This window comes from Nerophis ophidion, linkage group LG01 (genome assembly GCF_033978795.1).
Source record: "Nerophis ophidion isolate RoL-2023_Sa linkage group LG01, RoL_Noph_v1.0, whole genome shotgun sequence".
Taxonomy (NCBI): domain Eukaryota; kingdom Metazoa; phylum Chordata; class Actinopteri; order Syngnathiformes; family Syngnathidae; genus Nerophis; species Nerophis ophidion.
This window is the reverse complement of record NC_084611.1, coordinates 81733856-81751615: the sequence shown is the minus strand read 5'-3', so window position 1 is coordinate 81751615 and position 17760 is coordinate 81733856. Positions and strand designations below refer to the sequence as shown.

Below are 17760 nucleotides of genomic sequence, written 5' to 3'. Positions count from 1 at the left end.
GTGGATCCCTCCCAGGTGAGTCCTCCTTAAGTCACATGAAGTGCTTGGAAGTGACTCATGAGGGTCACATGGCTGTCACAAAGCAGCAGGTTATTTTTTTTGAGGTTTTTGGGTTACATTCTGCCAGCCAAAATTCACAACAACTCTTCATCTTATGATATGCTGACATTCGATGGAAATACCTGAGTGGGACTCCCCGTTAATAAGTAAAGATGGTTAATGTCTAAAACACTTGTTCCCCATCTTGTCCTTCTTCCTCTTTCAGATAGTACAATGCTTTGCAATAATAATACAATTATTGTTTATTGATCTGAACACACAGTAATCAGGACATAAATAATTTCAAATAAATTCATGTTTAAAATGTGAGATTCTCCCTCAGATTCCCTTTACTGCCAATAGGTGGCAGTGTTATAGCGTTTTTTTAAACAAGCAGATTTTTTTTTAAATTACAGTAATTGTTATTTCTGCTTTTATATATATATATATATATATATATATATATATATATATAAATGAACTCAGACACCTGCAACAATTTGTGGGCACCTTTTATTTTTTATTTTTGGATACAACACTAAAAGATGATACTGTATTTTGATATTTACAAAGCAATACATCCACACAAAAATAGTGCTCTGAAAAATACCTTATATTGCACATACACACCACATGATTACCTACTTAATGCTCGTCAAACGGTATAGAATACAAAACCAAACAAAAACACTTTAGTAATTTATATGAAAAAGGTAATTTGATCCCAGTACGAAAAGTATGTATTTGCGCAAGTATAAAAAAGAGAATATAGCCAGCTATCTCTCATTTATGATTTGAGGGGTAACACATTTAAAACACCAAACACCAATTATTCTTTGCAGTTTACAGCATATTAAAAAATATTCCAATGAACTTTATTTAACTACCACAGTCGTGTACAAAAGAAAGTAACGCTTGGGGTCTTTAATTGCTAAATGTATATATTAATAGCTGTGGCTGTAAGCAACCTCCTTATGTAGTTTTGAAATTGCACCCGCATTTGTATAATAAGTGAAGAAAGTGTCATGAGCCTTATCTAGCACTGCATGCGCTTTAAAAGGTTTTTACTCACCAGTATTATTGTTGTTTACAATCTACTACTCCAGGGGTCGGCAACCTTTACCACTCAAAGAGCCATTTTGACCTGTTTCACAAAATAGAGAAAGGAATGGGAGCTACAAGACTCTTTTGAATTTTAAAATGTAATAACACTGCACACAGAGGTTTTTTTTTACTTTGTGCTATGTATAAACCAGGGGTCTCAGACACGCGGCCCGCACCTTAATATGAAAATTTAATGTTAGTGCGGCCCGCAAGTTTTATATGAATGCCGCTTGACAGCATCACACTTCCTAACCCTCCCATATTTTCCAGGAGACCCCCGAATTTCAGAGCAACCATTCTCGCGAATGTCTGCTGTTTCACACCCTAACAACAATAATAAGGGCGTGCTTTGAAGGTGCCTTTTTGTGGCCCTCTGCAATAGCTTGCCAGTCCAGTTACATGTTGTATGTGACTTCTGCCTACACATGCAGATGACTGCAAGGTATACTTGGTCAACAGCCATACAGGTCACACTGAGGGTGCCCGTTTAAACAACTTTAACACTCTTACTAATATGTGCCACACTGTAAACCCACACCAAACAAGAATGACAAACACATTTCCGGAGAACATCAGCACCCTAACACAACATAAACACAACGGAACAAATACCCAGAATCCCATGCATCCCTAATTATTCCGGGCTACATTATAGACCCCCGCTAGCACCCAATATCCCCCCATCGTGCGTCGGTTGATGTGGGCGGGGTTGGGGGGGGGCCGGGGTTTGGTGCTAGCGGGGGTGTATAATGTAGCCCGGAATAGTTAGGGATGCATGGGATTCTGGGTATTTGTTCAGTTGTGTTTATATTGTGTTTCTCCCAAAATGTAATTGTAATTTTTGTTTGGTGTGGGTTCACAGTGTGGCACATATTAGTAACAGTGTTAAAGTTGTCAATATCACAACCCTCAGTGTGACCTATATGGCTGTTGAGAAAGTATGCCTTGCAGTCACTTTCGTGTATCAACAGAGATTGCCTATTACATGTGACCCGCCAGCACGCAGATAGAATGGCGTAAAAGCGGGCGCGACAACATGCAGAATATTTACCCCGGGTGACTTCTAGGAGAGGCATTACATTTCGGAAACTTCCCAGAATAATTGAGTGGGTCGGGAATTATGCAGCTGAGCCACATCAGAGTGATTAAGGAGCCGCGGGTTGCCGACTCCGTACTACTCAGTACTGTTTTGTTGACTGACCAGTTTGCGCCATACTGCTTTTACAAAATTGGTTCTGTTGCTGCTGTGTTGTAAAATCCATTCTCTCTTGCATTAGCCTAATTCAAATTTAAGTATGGAGGTTTGTTGAATAACGTTTTAGATACTGCACATGAACGTTTACTACAATTTTTTTTTCATACTTCAATAACACTCAGTCATTGTAATGACCTAGTTAAAGTTCATTCCATCAATCTCTTTCCTGAAACTCATAAATCTTCTTCTAACATTTCCAAGAAACTATAAGGTTGAAAAAAAAAAAAAAACACCTCAAACAACTCGCACGTTTCACCTTAAAAATGTAAAGAAATATACGCTGAAGAATGTAGGACCAAAATCAAAACACAACTCTAAATTTTCTTAGCTTTTTTGTGATAACAAGCCAAAGAACAAAATAATATTGACTATGTTAGAATATTCAAAGAAAATGTACCTCTGTAAAGCTGTAAACGTTTAGTGAAAACGTCTGCTGCACATTTTTGTTTTTATAACTTTTAACATAAAACAGTGACTTTTAGCTTTAAAGTAGCAGTAGAGTGGAAAAACAAGTTGACTTTATAAGCTTAATTGTGTTTCACTGTCTGCATTAAACCAAAATCGAATGGTACTTACAATCCGCAAAGTATGTGAAAATACCATCTATACATCACAAAATGCCACAAATTCAATTGGCCATTTTGAATATTCTGCTCCGAGTATTTTCGGCTATTTCCGTAGACGTCACTGGATGAACGCTTAAACATATTAACAGATCAGTCAAACTGGAAATACGCAACTTTTGGAAAGAGATGTGCTGTTTATCACTCACAATCCTTATGTAAGACATGAACACATGCGTAAATAAATAGCTAGCAATTGAGTCAACAGATCGAAGGTCCTCTATTGCGCCTAATATACTCACTCTAAAAACATCCACAAACTGACAAAAACATGTTGTGACCTCAAAATTAACCAAATATGAGTGATATTGTTATTATAAGTGCTAACGCAGACAGACTATCTTGGCGCCGCATTGATAACAGTGAGGTAATGCTAGCTTACCCTGCTATTGTTGACACACTAAGCCGGCTGTTCGATTGATTGATTGATTGATTGATTGATTGAAACTTTTATTAGTACCAGTAGATTGCACAGTTCAGTACATATTCTGTACAATTGACCATTAAATGCTAACACCCGAATAAGTTTTTCAACTTGTTTAAGTCGGGGTCCACATAAATCAATTCATGGCGGCTGCCTCTGCTTGGTCTTAAACGTACCAAAAATAAATTCCGGATAATAATTCATGCATCTCTCACCTGGTTGTGGACAAATGTGGCTATGGACTGAAAGGTTAGTCGACTTTGACATCCCCCGAGATGGAAATAAAGACACTAGTTGTGGCAACTTTCTTTTAACCCTTTGTGAGGATTTTAATTGATTTTTCATCTAAACGGTATTATGTGAGAACGCTGTTGGCCGGCATCCCAGCCAGAGTGGAAATTGTACGGTAAGTGTTTGTTTTATTCTGGTTAGCTGGAATGTTTCGTACCTAGCAATGCTGCGGATGCGATGGCGTTTCAATTAAGCTGCATCCGTTTGGCACTTGGCTCCTAAAACTTATTGCTCATCCTCTTTGTGTTCAGGCTCAAAAATATAAGGTTCTGGATCATATTTTTTCCAAGTAATTGCTGGATCTCACAAAGTCTGCTTGATTTGCATCGTTGTTGATGGGGAAGGGAACTATGGTTGCGAACTTTACGTCTCTACTGGCTTCCTCGTTAACTATTTTAATCATATCTATTTATTCGTAAACTTTACAGGTTTTTTTGGTGTCATAAATCAGTTTTATATGATAAGAGCTTCAATATAGAGGCAACTTGTTTTCCCACTGTACTGGTACTTTAATTAACGGTGCTGTACACTATTCAAAATGGAGAAAACTTGACAATTTCAAATTTTGACAAATCAAAGTCAGATTTTGCTTAACTAGATAGAAACAAAGATCAGTGCTGGAAATTGAAATCTACCACTCGGCTAAAAGTGGGGTTTTTTTTGTGTTTTTTTTTTAGCACTGCAACTTGCGAATACTGCGCGTAATCCTCTTGAACTCGCGCTGGCCCTTCTGCCAGCGCTTGAGCGAGGTGATGACCAGGTGGCCGTCCATCTTCTGGCCCATGACCAGGTAGGCGGCGTTGATGTCGTTCATCTCCTCGCAGACGCACTGCAGGCCGTCCTTCAGCCACAACACCGTCTTCCTCAGCTCGCGCTCGCTCACGCCGTTCAGCTTGTAGATGGTCTTGCTCTTGTTCTCGGGCACGATCTTGGTGTCGCCGTTGATGTACGAGATCTCCTTCACTTTGATCTTCAGGGCTTTTGGGGCACACAGAGGAGAAGATTCCAAACCACACGGCAAAAAAATAAGGCACTCCCATTTCTTGTCATTAGTTGATTAGATATGGAATACAGGTAATATATTGTAGGAGTGTCCTGATAGAAGTCCTTCATTTCTGATATGATGCGGATAGAGATATTAATCTGATATGATATCACCACAAATCATAGTACATACTACAGATCGGCCGATACTGATTATTAGTAGTCAACTATATTAATTTGCAGTAAAAGTTATTCAAACATGAATAGTATACTGTACATCTCAAACCGCTGGAAAAGGCTTCCAGTTGTTTTTTAAATAGAGATGTCCGTTACCGGCTTTTTTGCCGTTATCCTAAATTCCGATATGGTCCAACTCTTAATTAGCGATACCAATATCAACCAATACCGATATATACAGTCATGGAATCAACACATTATTATGCCTAATTTTATTGTGATGCCCCGCTTAATGCATTAAACAATGTGACAAGGTTTTCCAAAATAAATCAACTCAAGTTATGAAAAAAAAAAAGGCCAACGTGGCACTGCCATATTTATTATTGAAGTCACAAAGTGCATTATTTTTTAACATGCCTCAAAACAGCAGCTTGGAATTTGGGACATGCTCTCCTGAAGAGAGCATGAAGAGGTTGAGGTGTGGGGGCAGAGCGGGGTGTATATTGTAGCGTTTCGGAAGAGTTAGTGCCGCCGCAAGGGGGTCTGGGTTGTTGTTTTGTTGTGTTTGTGACTTTATGTTGTGTTACGGTGCGGATGTTCTTCCGAAGTGTGTTTGTCATTTTTGTTTGGTGTGGCTTCACAGTGTGGCGCATATTTGTAACAGTTTTAAAGTTGTTTATATGGCTGTTGACCAAGTATGCGTTGAATTCACTTATGTGTGTGTGTGTAAAGCCGTAGATATGTGATTGGACCGGCACGCAAAGGCAGTGCCTTTAAGGTTTATTGGCGCTCTGGACTTCTCCCTACGTCCGTATACCACTCCGTGCATCGGCGTTTTAAAAAGTCATAAATTGTACTTTTTGAAACCGATACCGATAATTTCCGATGTTACATTTTATAGCATTTATTGGCTGATAATATTGGCAGTCCAATATTATTGGAAATCTCTATTTTTAAACTTTATTTTTTAGTAAACGTTGGACCATTAGCGACATAAAGTTTAAATTATATTTTGTTTACATTTTTTCACAAACACCTTTATGTGTGTCCAATAGGTGCATTAATATGTGCCTTTTAAAATATGGGAAATCTTCTGGGAAAATTGGTAAAAACATGGGATTTCTCTACATTTTATTGCAGTTTATGGATTTATTACATTATAAAGTTTCCCCGTGAGGGACCCTGAAATATTGCGAACATTTAAATAAAATCCATTCTCGTCTCCTTCACGTAGATTACAGTTGAGACATTTTTCAGGATGGCTGACATCCTGGATGGTACAGAAAGTATGAGAATGTGTGAGCTGCTGCCTGTTCTTCTTTAGTTATATGATAAGTCTCATATTAGTAAATACATTTACACAAAGTTGGGATTTTTGGCATAGATATATTCTGTCGTCTTCGTGTCCATCCATCTTTGTTGCCTTGTTATTGTGATTGCATCACCTATGTCACGCTCCTTTGATGAGCCCACGCTGCGAGGGCTGCTGACGGAGGCTTGATCGTTGCAGTTGCAAAACAAACAAAACGGAAGAATGCCGGGAGAGAAGGACAAAAACTGGATTTCCTGGCAAAATACGGATGTTTTGAAAGCCTAGCAGAAGAGATATATTGTGTACAAACAACCAACACTGCACGAGGAAGAGAAAACAGACTGGTGCTTGAGCAGTGTTTATAACTATCTACTTGACTTTTTAAAAATAAAATACTGGTATCATATGAATTATACCTGTATTGTACTTACAATTATATAGCACTTTTCTACATTCAATGTACTCAAAGCACTTTGACACTATTTCCACATTTACACATGTGTATCTGCAGATGTAGTTCTGTTTTAGTTGTAAAAAAAAAAAAGAAAAAAAAAAGACCAATACATAGAGGCCGATACATCAAAATGCCAAAAACCGTCGCCGATAATCGGTTCTTTGCTAGCACGTACTTGTATTATTTCGAAAAGAGAACAGTGGTAGGTATGAAAAACACTAACATTGTGACAGACTCAGGCTTTCTTCAAATTGCAAGTGTGGTGGAATTCTCTTTTTTGTCGACCCCTAGTGGTTACAATAATTGATGAAGTTAAGCTATCCATCCATCCATTCATCCATTTTTCTACTGCTTGTCCCGTTCTTTGGATAAATGGCTGACGTCACACTTGGGAAAAACATTCTAAATGGAGCAAATTCCAAATGGCTGGTATAGAGGAAGTATGAAGGAAGGCAAGATTGTTTTAGAAATATTTTGGCAAAAAATTGGGGACTTATGCAGATCCCTGGTACACATCAGCAGGTACAGTTAGGTAAGTAAAGTTGGTTTTGCATGAAAGGGGCCGTTTAAATAAAGTGTCTCTTTGTGTTTGTGTGTCAAGCTGTATGTTTGGTGTTTGCACTGTTATTGCAGTTAGTGTCTCGTTGGTTAACTATCAGCCAATAAATAACACACAACCATTAAAGTTATGTAGAGGGCCAAAAAGTATGTAACTTTGGGCCGCAAATGGCCTCCACTTTGAGGCCACTTCTTTAATTTAAAGACTCCAATTTAGTTTTAGAACATAATTTTAACAAATGTTGTCATTCCTAAAATGTATTGAATACAAATAGGTTGTTTCTGTTATTTTTTTTTAGAGTGTAGTAAGCCAACTCTTACCATTTTAGAACAAATACAAAGTAAAGCTGCAAGGATTAATCGATCAGTTTGATTAGAAAAAAGCTTCCATTTATCTATAACAATAATTGACTAATCCAGATCGCATGTCCTCCCTACAACAAGGTCAGAGATTATTCAGCTTGCTTAGAAGGGTCCATCCACCTATTTTCTGCCGCGTATTCCCTTTGGGGTCGTGGGGGTGCCTATCTCAGCTACAATCGTACGGAAGGCGGGGTACACCCTGAAAAAGTCGCCACCTCATCGCAGTAGAAGGGTCATATTATGATTTTTTTCCCTCTACATTTCAAACACTTCCTTGTGGTCCACATAACACATAATGATGGCTGTTTGTGCAAAACTCCTTCCTTATGTTTCACAGACCATTTTCAAGCTGGTGGGGGTAGTCGGAGTGGCCGTAGGCGCAAATTGGCAGCGTGGCTACAAATGTAGATTACCACCATCATTGTGTGAATGAATGATGGGGTTTCACTTGTCTCTGAAACGCTATAAATGTGTAATAAATCTAATCCATTGGAAATACGTGGACATATACTTTGCAAAGCAGCTATAATAGAGTGCTGGCATGGGTGTGTACTTTTTGCAATAATGCACACATTTTGAAAGTACAGTTTAAATGTTTATGTTGTGGATTATTTAGGGAAAAAATGTAAGATTATGGCAAGCGGAAAACATTTTATTTCAACTATTTTGCCTTAAATACGCTTTGAGGCTATGTAGTGTGTTTTATTCAATTATTCGATCAATCAAACAAACTAATCAATAGATTAATCGATTGCAAAAATAACCTATAGCTATAGCTCTTATATCAAACTCTTCACTGCGATTTGTGAGAAGGACAGTCACACGGTGTAATTATTAGAATAGTGTTTTTAAGTTAGGAGATAACCTGAGATCGGTAGGTCGTGAGTTCAAACCCCGTCCGAGTCATACCAAAGACTATAAAAATGGGACCCATTACATCCCTGCTCGGCACTCAGCATCAAGGGTTGGAATTGTGAAGTGAATTATTAATTAGGGGACGGCGTGGCGCAGTGGGAGAGTGGCCCGAGGGTCTCTGGTTCAAATCCCACCTAGTACCAACCTCGTCACGTCCGTTGTGTCCTGAGCAAGACACTTCACCCTTGCTCCTGATGGGTACTGGTGGGCGCCTTGCATGGCAGCTCCCTCCATCAGTGTGTGAATGTGTGTGTGAATGGGTAAATGTGGAAGTAATGTCAAAGTGCTTTGAGTACCTTGAAGGTAGAAAAGCGCTATGCAAGTACAACCCATTTATTATTTATCATTTATATAGCGCTTTTTCTCAAGTGACTCAAAGCACTTTACATAGTGACACCCAATATCTAAGTTACATTTAAACCAGTGTGGGTGTCACTGGGAGCAGGTGGGTAAAGTGTCTTGCCCAAGGACACAACGGCAGTGACTAGGATGGCACAAGCGGGAATCGAACTTGCAACCTTCAAGTTGCTGGCACGCCCACTCTACCAACCGAGCTATGCCGCCCCAATTGGGGGTTAAATCACCAAAAATGATTCCCGGGCGCGGCCACCGCTGCTGCTCACTGCTCCCCTCACCTCCCATTAGGTGATCAAGGGTGATGGGTCAAATGCAGAGAATTTTTTTGCCACACCTAGTGTGTGTATTAAAGCCATTGGTACTTTAACTTTTACTTTTAACTTTAACTTACCAAAATCATTTTTACACAAGTTGTCCACAATTTCGTTGTCATTGTCATCACTTTCCTTGCAGGCATCACACACTCTGGGCACTGAAACGAAAAGAAAACGCAAATATTGTGGAAATAGTTTTTTGTCATATAATAACAATGAATGACAGGAATCATTTAGAACAGTGTCAAATTCCTTTTGATTGAGGGCCACATCTGCACATAAAGGGCCACCACATACACTGAATAATATGAGTATAAATGTACAAGGAATTGCTAGATATTTTTACACAATTGCCTATGCATTTGATTATGTTATTTTTTTTTTTACATAGACTGTAAAAAAAAATTTGCGGTTAAAAAAATTGCAGCTCAGTTGCTAAAATTTTACCATGAAATCTACAGTAAATGAAAAAAACGTTGCCATGTTTTTTTACGGAAAAATTCTAGTGATTTTTAATTTACAAATTAAAAAAACTTTTTTTTAATTGAAGAAAATTGCTTTTTTCCCTTGTGAATTGTTTTTTTTTTTTTTACCTGCAAATGTTTTTTACACACATCGTTTTTTAATTGACATTTTTTTTAATTTGCAGGATGAAAATATTTTACTTGCAATTCTTTTTTAAAATTGAAGATAATAGCTTTTTTTTCTTTGTGCATTGTTTTTTTACTTGTAATTTTTGTATTGAATTTTGTATTTTTTTTTCTTGCAAATATTTTTTTATTTACTTGCTGACAATTGTTTTTATACTTGCGAATCATTATTTTACTTGGCAGAATTTTTTCTGTGCATGAGAATTTTTTTTTTATTGAAGAAAATTATTTTTTTTACCTTGTGAATGTTTTTTTTCTTGCATTTTTTTTGAACACAATCGTTTTTTAATTTAAATTTTTTTTTACTTCCCAATATTTTTTTTTAACTTGCGGAAAATAGTTTTTATACTTGCAAATCATTATTTTACTTGCAGAATTTATTTTTAAAACTTTTTTTTAATTGAAGAAAATTGCTTTTTTTCCCTTGTGAATTATTTTTTTCTTGCATTTTTTTTTTTTTTACACACAATTGTTTTGTGAATACATTTTTCTTTACTTGCGGAAAATAGTTTTTATACTTGTGAATCGTTATTTTACTTGCAGAATTTTTTTAAAACTTTTTTTTGATTGAAGGAAATTGCTTTTTTTCTCTTGTGAATTGTTTTTTTTACATGCAATTTATTTTACACACGTCGTTTTTTAATTGACATTTTTTTACACGCGGAATAAAAACATTTTACTTGCAATTTTTTAAATTGAAGATAATACCTTTTTTCCCCTTGTGCATTGTTTTTTTTACCTGTATTTTTTTAATAATTTTTTTTTTTTTTTTTTGCGAATAATTTTTTTTACTTGCGGATAATTATTTTTGTACTTGCAAATCATTATTTTACTTGCAGATTTTTATTTTTACTTGAGAATTATTTCTTTTTGAAGAAAATGTATTTTTTTACCTTGTGAATAGTTTTTTTCTTGTAATTTCTTTTCACACAAGCGTTTTTTAATGTAATTTTTTTTACTTGCAAATAATTTTTTTTACTTGCGGCAAATAGTTTTTATACCTGCTAATCTATTTTTTACTTGCAGAAGTTTTTAAAAAAATGTTTTAATTGAAGACAATAGCTTTTTTCCTTTGTTGTTTTTTTTACTTGCAGAATTTGTTTTTATACCTGCAAATCATTAATTTACTTGCAGGATTTTTTTTTGTACTTGCAATTCTTTTTATTTGAAGAAAATAACTTTTTTCCCTCGTGAATTGTCTTTTTTTACTTGCAATTTTTTTTTACACACATCGTTTTTAATAAAAAAAATTTTTACTCGTGACTATTTTTTTTATTTGCGGAAAATTCTTTTTACACTTGCAAATCATTATTTTACTTGCAGAATTTTTTTCAAAACTTTTTTTAATTGAAGTAAATTGCTTTTTTTCCCCTTGTGAATTTTTTTTTACGTGCACATTTTTTTTGCACACATAATTTTTTTAATATACCTTTTTTATTACTTTTTTAATACCTTGTGAATAGTTTTTTTCTTGCAATTGTTTTTCACACAATCGTTTTTAATGTAATTTATTTTACTTGCGACCAATATCTTTTTACTTGCAGAAAATTGTTTTTATACTTGCGAATCATTATTTTACTTGCAAGTTTTTTTTTTTACTTGAATTTTTTTTTTATTGAACAAAATTGCTTTTTTCCCCTCTTTAATTTTTTTTTCACCTGCATTTTTTTTTCACACACAAATCCTTTTTTAATAGAGTTTTTTTATTTTTATTTTTTTTACCTGCAAATCATCTATATTTCTTCTCGCGGAAAATTGTTTTGATACATACGAATCATTATTTTACTTGCAGAATTTTTTTAAAAAACGTTTTTTTAATTGAAGAAAATTTGATTTTTCCCTTGTTGTTTTTTTTACTTGTAGAGTTTGTTTTATACTTGCGAATCATTATTTTATTTGCAGAATTTTTTTTTTACTTGCAATTTTTTTTATTGAAGAAAATAGCTTTTTTCCCTTGTGAATTGTCTTTTTTTACTTGCAATTTTTTTTACACACATCGTTTTTAATTGCATTTTTTTTTACTTGTGACTATTTTTTTTACTTGCGGAAATTTGTATTTAAACTTGCAAATCATTAATTTACTTGCAGAATTTAAAAAAAAACTTTTTTAATTGAAGTAAATTGCTTTTTTTCCCCTTGTGAATTGTTATTTTACTTGCAAATATAATTTTTTTACTTGCGTAATTTTTTTATACTTGCCAATCATTTTCTACTTGCAGAATTGTCTTTTTTACTTGCAATTTTGTTTAACACATCATTTTTTTAATATACCTTTTTTATTACTTGCGACTAATATTTTTTTACTTGCGGAAAATAGTTTTTATACTTGCAAATCATTATTTTACTTGCACACATTTTTTTTACTTGAATTTTTTTTTTTAATGGAAGAAAATTGCTTTTTCCCCCTATTGAATTGTTCTTTTTTCCCTGCAATTTTTTTTCACACACAAATCGTTTTTTGATATAATTTATTTTATTTTTTTATACCTACTAATCATCTATATTTTTCTTTGCGGAAAATTGTTTTGATACTTGCGAATCATTATTTTACTTGCAGATTTTTTTTTTACTTGCGACAAATATTTTTTAACTTGCGGAAAATTGTTTTGATACTTGCGAATCATTATTTTACTTGCAGATTTTTTTTTTAACTTCAATTTTTGATTTTTAATTGAAGAAAATTGCTTTTTTTCCCAGTCTTGAATTTTTTTTTTTTTTTACCTGCAATTTTTTTTTCACACACAAATCGTTTTTTAATATATTTTTTTTAACATATGAATCATCTATATTTTTCCTTGTGGAAAATTGTTTTGATACTTGCTAATCATTATTTTATTTGCGGATTTGTTTTTTGTTTTTTACTTAAAAATTATTTATTTTTGAAGAAAATAGCTTTTCCCACTTGTGAATAGTTTTGTTTTACTTGCAATTTTTTTTCACACACAAATCCTTTTTTAATAGAGTTTTTTTTTTTTTTACCTACGAATCATCTATATTTTTCTTTGCGGAAAATAGTTTTGATACATGCGAATCATTATTTTACTTGCATATATATATATATTTTTTTACTTACAAATTATTTATTTTTGAAGAAAATTGCTTTTTTCCCTTGTGAATAGTTTTTTTTTACTTGCAATTTTTTTTTTTTACACACAAATCCTTTTTTAATAGAGTTTTTGTTTTGGTTTTTTTTTTACCTGCAAATCATCTATATTTCTTCTCGTGGAAAATTGTTTTGATACTTACGAATCATTATTTTACTTGCAGAATTTTTTTTTTACTTCAATTTTTGATTTTTAATTGAAGAAAATTGCTTTTTTTCCCAGTCTTGAATTTTTTTTTTTTTACCTGCAATTTTTTTTTCACACACAAATCGTTTTTTAATATATTTGTTTTTAACCTATGAATCATGTATATTTTTCCTTGTGGAAAATTGTTTTGATACTTGCTAATCATTATTTTATTTGCAGATTTTTTTTTTTTTTACTTACAAATTATTTATTTTTGAAGAAAATAGCTTTTCCCACTTGTGAATAGTTTTGTTTTACTTGCAATTTTTTTTCACACACAAATCCTTTTTTAATAGAGTTTTAGTTTTTTTTAACCTACGAATCATCTATATTTTTCTTTGCGGAAAATAGTTTTGATACATGTGAATCATTATTTTACTTGCATATATATATATTTTTTTACTTACAAATTATTTATTTTTTAAGAAAATTGCTTTTTTCCCTTGTGAATAGTTTTTTTTTACTTGCAATTTTTTTTTTACACACAAATCCTTTTTTAATAGAGTTTTTGTTTTGTTTTGTTTTTTACCTGCAAATCATCTATATTTCTTCTCGTGGAAAATTGTTTTGATACTTGCGAATCATTATTTTACTTGCAGAATTTTTTTTTTTTACTTCAATTTTTGATTTTTAATTGAAGAAAATTGCTTTTTTTCCCAGTCTTCAATTTTTTTTTTTTACCTGCATTTTGTTTTTCACACACAAATCGTTTTTTAGTATATTTTTTTTAACCTATGAATCATCTATATTTTTCCTTGTGGAAAATTGTTTTGATACTTGCTAATCATTATTTTATTTGCAGATTTTTTTTTTTTTTTACTCACAAATTATTTATTTTTGAAGAAAATAGCTTTTCCCACTTGTGAATAGTTTTGTTTTACTTGCAATTTTTTTTTACACACAAATCCTTTTTTAATAGAGTTTTTGTTTTGTTTTTTTTACCTGCAAATCATCTATATTTCTTCTCGTGGAAAATTGTTTTGATACTTGCGAATCATTATTTTACTTGCAGATTTTTTTTTTACTTGCGACAAATATTTTTTAACTTGCGGAAAATTGTTTTTATACTTGCGAATCATTATTTTACTTGCAGAATTTTTTTTTTTACTTCAATTTTTGATTTTTAATTGAAGAAAATTGCTTTTTTTCCCAGTCTTGAATTTTTTTTTTTACCTGCATTTTTTTTCACACACAAATCGTTTTTTAGTATATATTTTTTTAACATATGAATCATCTATATTTTTCCTTGTGGAAAATTGTTTTGATACTTGCTAATCATTATTTTATTTGCAGATTTTTTTTTTTTACTTACAAATTATTTATTTTTGAAGAAAATTGCTTTTTCCCCTTGTGAATTTTTTTTTACTTGCAATTTTTTTTCACACACAAATCCTTTTTTAATAGAATTTTTTTTTTTAACCTACGAATCATGTATATTTTTCTTTGCGGGAAAATTGTTTTAATACTTGCGAATCATTATTTCACTTGCAGATTTTTTTTTTTTACTTACAAATTATTCATTTTTTAAGAAAATTGCTTTTTTCCCTTGTGATTTATTTTTTTACTTGCCATTTTGATTTACACACAAATCCTTTTCTAATACTTTTTTTTTTTTTTAACCTGCAAATCATCCATATTTCTTCTCACGGAAAATTGTTTTGATACCTGCGAATCATTATTTTACTTGCAGAACTTTTTTTTTTTTACTTACAAATTATTCATTTTTTAAAAAAATGGCTTTTCTCGATTGTAAAATTGTTTTTTTACTTGCAGTTTTGATTCACACACAAATCGTTTTTTAATAGATTTTTTTTACTTTTGAATGTTTTTTTACTTGCAAAACATTTTTTTTTTTTACTTGAGAATCTTTTTTTTTTACATGCATTTTTTTTTTACCTGCGAATTGTGCGTGAGTACAAAAGTTTAAATGTTTTTGTGGAGTTTTGGCAGTCTTTTCGCTCCTTATAAGAAGGCATGCAAATAAAATAAGTTTTCGCTCCTTATAGGAAGGCATGCAAATAAAATAAGTAATAATACAGAAAATGAACAATGTGCATGTGTGCTAGAGCAGAATGTGCAGACTTCGGCATATATGTAATAAAATAAGACAAACAATACAACATTAAACATGCACAATATTCGTGTTCTGCGGTAGTTTTCCTATCTACCTTCTTTGGTGACGGGCACCATGTTGTCGAGCGCGGCGGGGGGGATGCACAGGTCGTTGTCCAGCGGGAACCGATCACAGTCCAGCATTTTGGGCCACGGGAACCCGAAGGCGGACATGACGGGCGCGCAGCCGCGCTTGACGCTCTCGCAGAGGGACCTGCACGGCTGGATGGGCTCGTCCAGGTCGTCCAGGCACACCGGGGCGAAGAGCGAGCACAGGAACTTTCTGGTGTCCGGGTGGCACTGCTTCTGCACCAGCGGGATCCAGGAGGACGCCTGCTGCAGAACCTCGCTCATGGTTTCGTGCCCCAGCAGGTTGGGCAGCCGCATGTCGGCGTACTCGATGTCGCGGCACAGCAGCAGGTTGGCCGGGATGGCTTTGCAGTTGTTCTTCCTGGGGAAGAAGTCGTGCTGGCCGAAGTTGTACAGTCCGTGGATGGCCTCCGCCGAGGCGAGCGTCAGCAGCCAGGAGGCCGTCAAAATAAAAACCCTCATTTTTTAAATTTTTTTTTGGGGGGGTTCTATGTGAATTGGACGTCAGAGTGTCAGCATGGATGCTTGTGAGATCTTCCTCCTGACTGGACTTCTTCTCCGTACTGATGTCTGGGAGGAGTCTGTAGGCGGACTACTGTGGACCGCTAGCACTTAGTGCCCGGCAGCAGGGGCGTAGCAAAGGGGGGGGCGGTCACAAACTAAAAAAGAAAAGTGTAAAAAAAAATGTAGTTGGAGGGAGGGGGGGATATAAAAATGTAACAATAGATTTTATTCATAACTCTCAAAGTGCTACAATAAAACCACTAAAGTAAGCATTTTAGCTGATAAAATACTAAATAATTAAAGCAGGGGTCCCCAAACTACAGCCCGCAAGCCGGATTTGGCCCCCCCACCGTCCAAAATACGGCCCGCAGGAAGTCCAGAGTAGAAAAAAAACAAAAAACTATGTATATATATATATATATATATATATACGTGTGTGTGTGTATATATATATTTATATATATGTGTGTGTGTACATAATGTGTATGTATATATATGTATATGTGTGTGTGTGTATATATATATATATATATATATATATATACATATATATACGTGTGTGTGTATATATATATTTATATATATGTGTGTGTGTACATAATGTGTATGTATATATATGTATATGTGTATATATATATATATATATATATATATAAAGGGGGGCGGTCACAAACTAAAAAAGAAAAGTGTAAAAAAAAGAGGGAGGGGGAGATAAAAATGTAACAATGGATTTTATTCATAACTCTCAAAGTGCTACAATAAAACCACTAAAGTAAGCATTTTAGCTGATAAAATACAAAATAATTAAAGCAGGGGTCCCCAAACTACAGCCTGCAAGCCGGATTTGGCCCGCCACCGTCCAAAATGCGGCCCGCAGGAAGTCCCGAGTAGAAAAAAATAAAAATAAAAAAATATATATATATATGTGTGTGTATATATATATATATATATATATATATCCATCCATCCATTTCCTACCGCTTATTCCCTTTCGGGATCGCGGGGGGCGCTGGCGCCTATCTCAGCTACAATCGGGTGGAAGGCAGGGTACACCCTGGACAAGTCGCCACCTCATCGCAGGGCCAACACAGATAGACAGACAACATTCACACTCACATTCACACACTAGGGCCAATTTAGTGTTGCCAATCAACCTATCCCCAGGTGCATGTCTTTGGAAGTGGGAGGAAGCCGGAGTACCCGGAGGGAACCCACGCATTCACGGGGAGAACATGCAAACTCCACACAGAAAGATCCCGAGCCTGGATTTGAACCCAGGACTGCAGGAAGTTCGTATTGTGAGGCAGACGCACTAACCCTTCTGCCACCGTGAAGCCCCATATATATATATATATATATATATATATATATATATATATATATATATATATATATATATATATATATATATATATATATATATATATATATATATATATATATATATATATATATATGTATGTCTTAATTAGATTATCCAGATAATAGTGCTCGATACCGTGTTAGAGCGCTATATATGTGTGTGGGGGAAAATCACAAGACTACTTCATCTCTACAGAAGTGTTTCATGAACCCCTTATGAAACAGTTCTGTAGAGATGAAGTAGTCTTGCGATCCCCCCCCCCCCCCCACACACACACATATATATATATATATATATATATATATATATATATATATATATATATTAGGGGTGTGGGGAAAAATCGATTTGAATACGAATCAAATCGAATACGTTGTGCGATTTAGAATCGATTCTCTTTTTTTTTTTTTATCGTTTTTTTTACTTTTAATTTTTATTCAATCAATCCAACAAACCACTACACAGCAATACCATAACAATGCAATCCAATTCCAAAACCAAACCTGACCCAGCAACACTCAGAACTGCAATAAACAGAGCAATTGAGAGGACACACAAACACGACACAGAACAAACCAAAA

General features: G+C 34.1%; 1 protein-coding gene and 1 long non-coding RNA gene across 2 annotated transcripts in view; one reads left to right on the top strand and one right to left on the bottom strand.

Moving 5' to 3' along the window:
• The window catches only part of LOC133540651 (uncharacterized), a 39912-nt gene that overhangs the window by 4015 nt on the left and 18137 nt on the right, over positions 1-17760 (top strand). The window contains exon 4 of the long non-coding RNA XR_009803692.1: positions 1-15. This exon is cut by the window's left edge and continues 38 nt beyond it. This is a non-coding gene — a long non-coding RNA (uncharacterized LOC133540651). The remainder of the gene's footprint in view (positions 16-17760) is intronic.
• Positions 2002-15894, bottom strand: sfrp2 (secreted frizzled-related protein 2). Its single transcript, XM_061913177.1, has 3 exons — positions 15279-15894; positions 9248-9328; positions 2002-4714 (listed from the first exon to the last, which is right to left on the bottom strand). Exons 1-3 carry the CDS (start codon positions 15772-15774, stop codon positions 4410-4412), a joined length of 882 nt encoding a protein of 293 aa, XP_061769161.1. The 5' UTR covers positions 15775-15894; the 3' UTR covers positions 2002-4409.

What these genes read in the sequence shown, in the direction of transcription:
- sfrp2 (XM_061913177.1), bottom strand. Translation starts at nt 15,774, where the DNA reads ATGAGGGTTTTTATTTTGACGGCCTCCTGGCTGCTGACGCTCGCCTCG. An exon ending in GGTGCCCGTCACCAAAGAAG is followed by an intron (nt 9,329 to 15,278) that starts GTAGATAGGAAA and finishes TTTTCGTTTCAG; the next exon opens with TGCCCAGAGTGTGTGATGCC. An exon ending in CTTGTGTAAAAATGATTTTG is followed by an intron (nt 4,715 to 9,247) that starts GTAAGTTAAAGT and finishes GTGCCCCAAAAG; the next exon opens with CCCTGAAGATCAAAGTGAAG.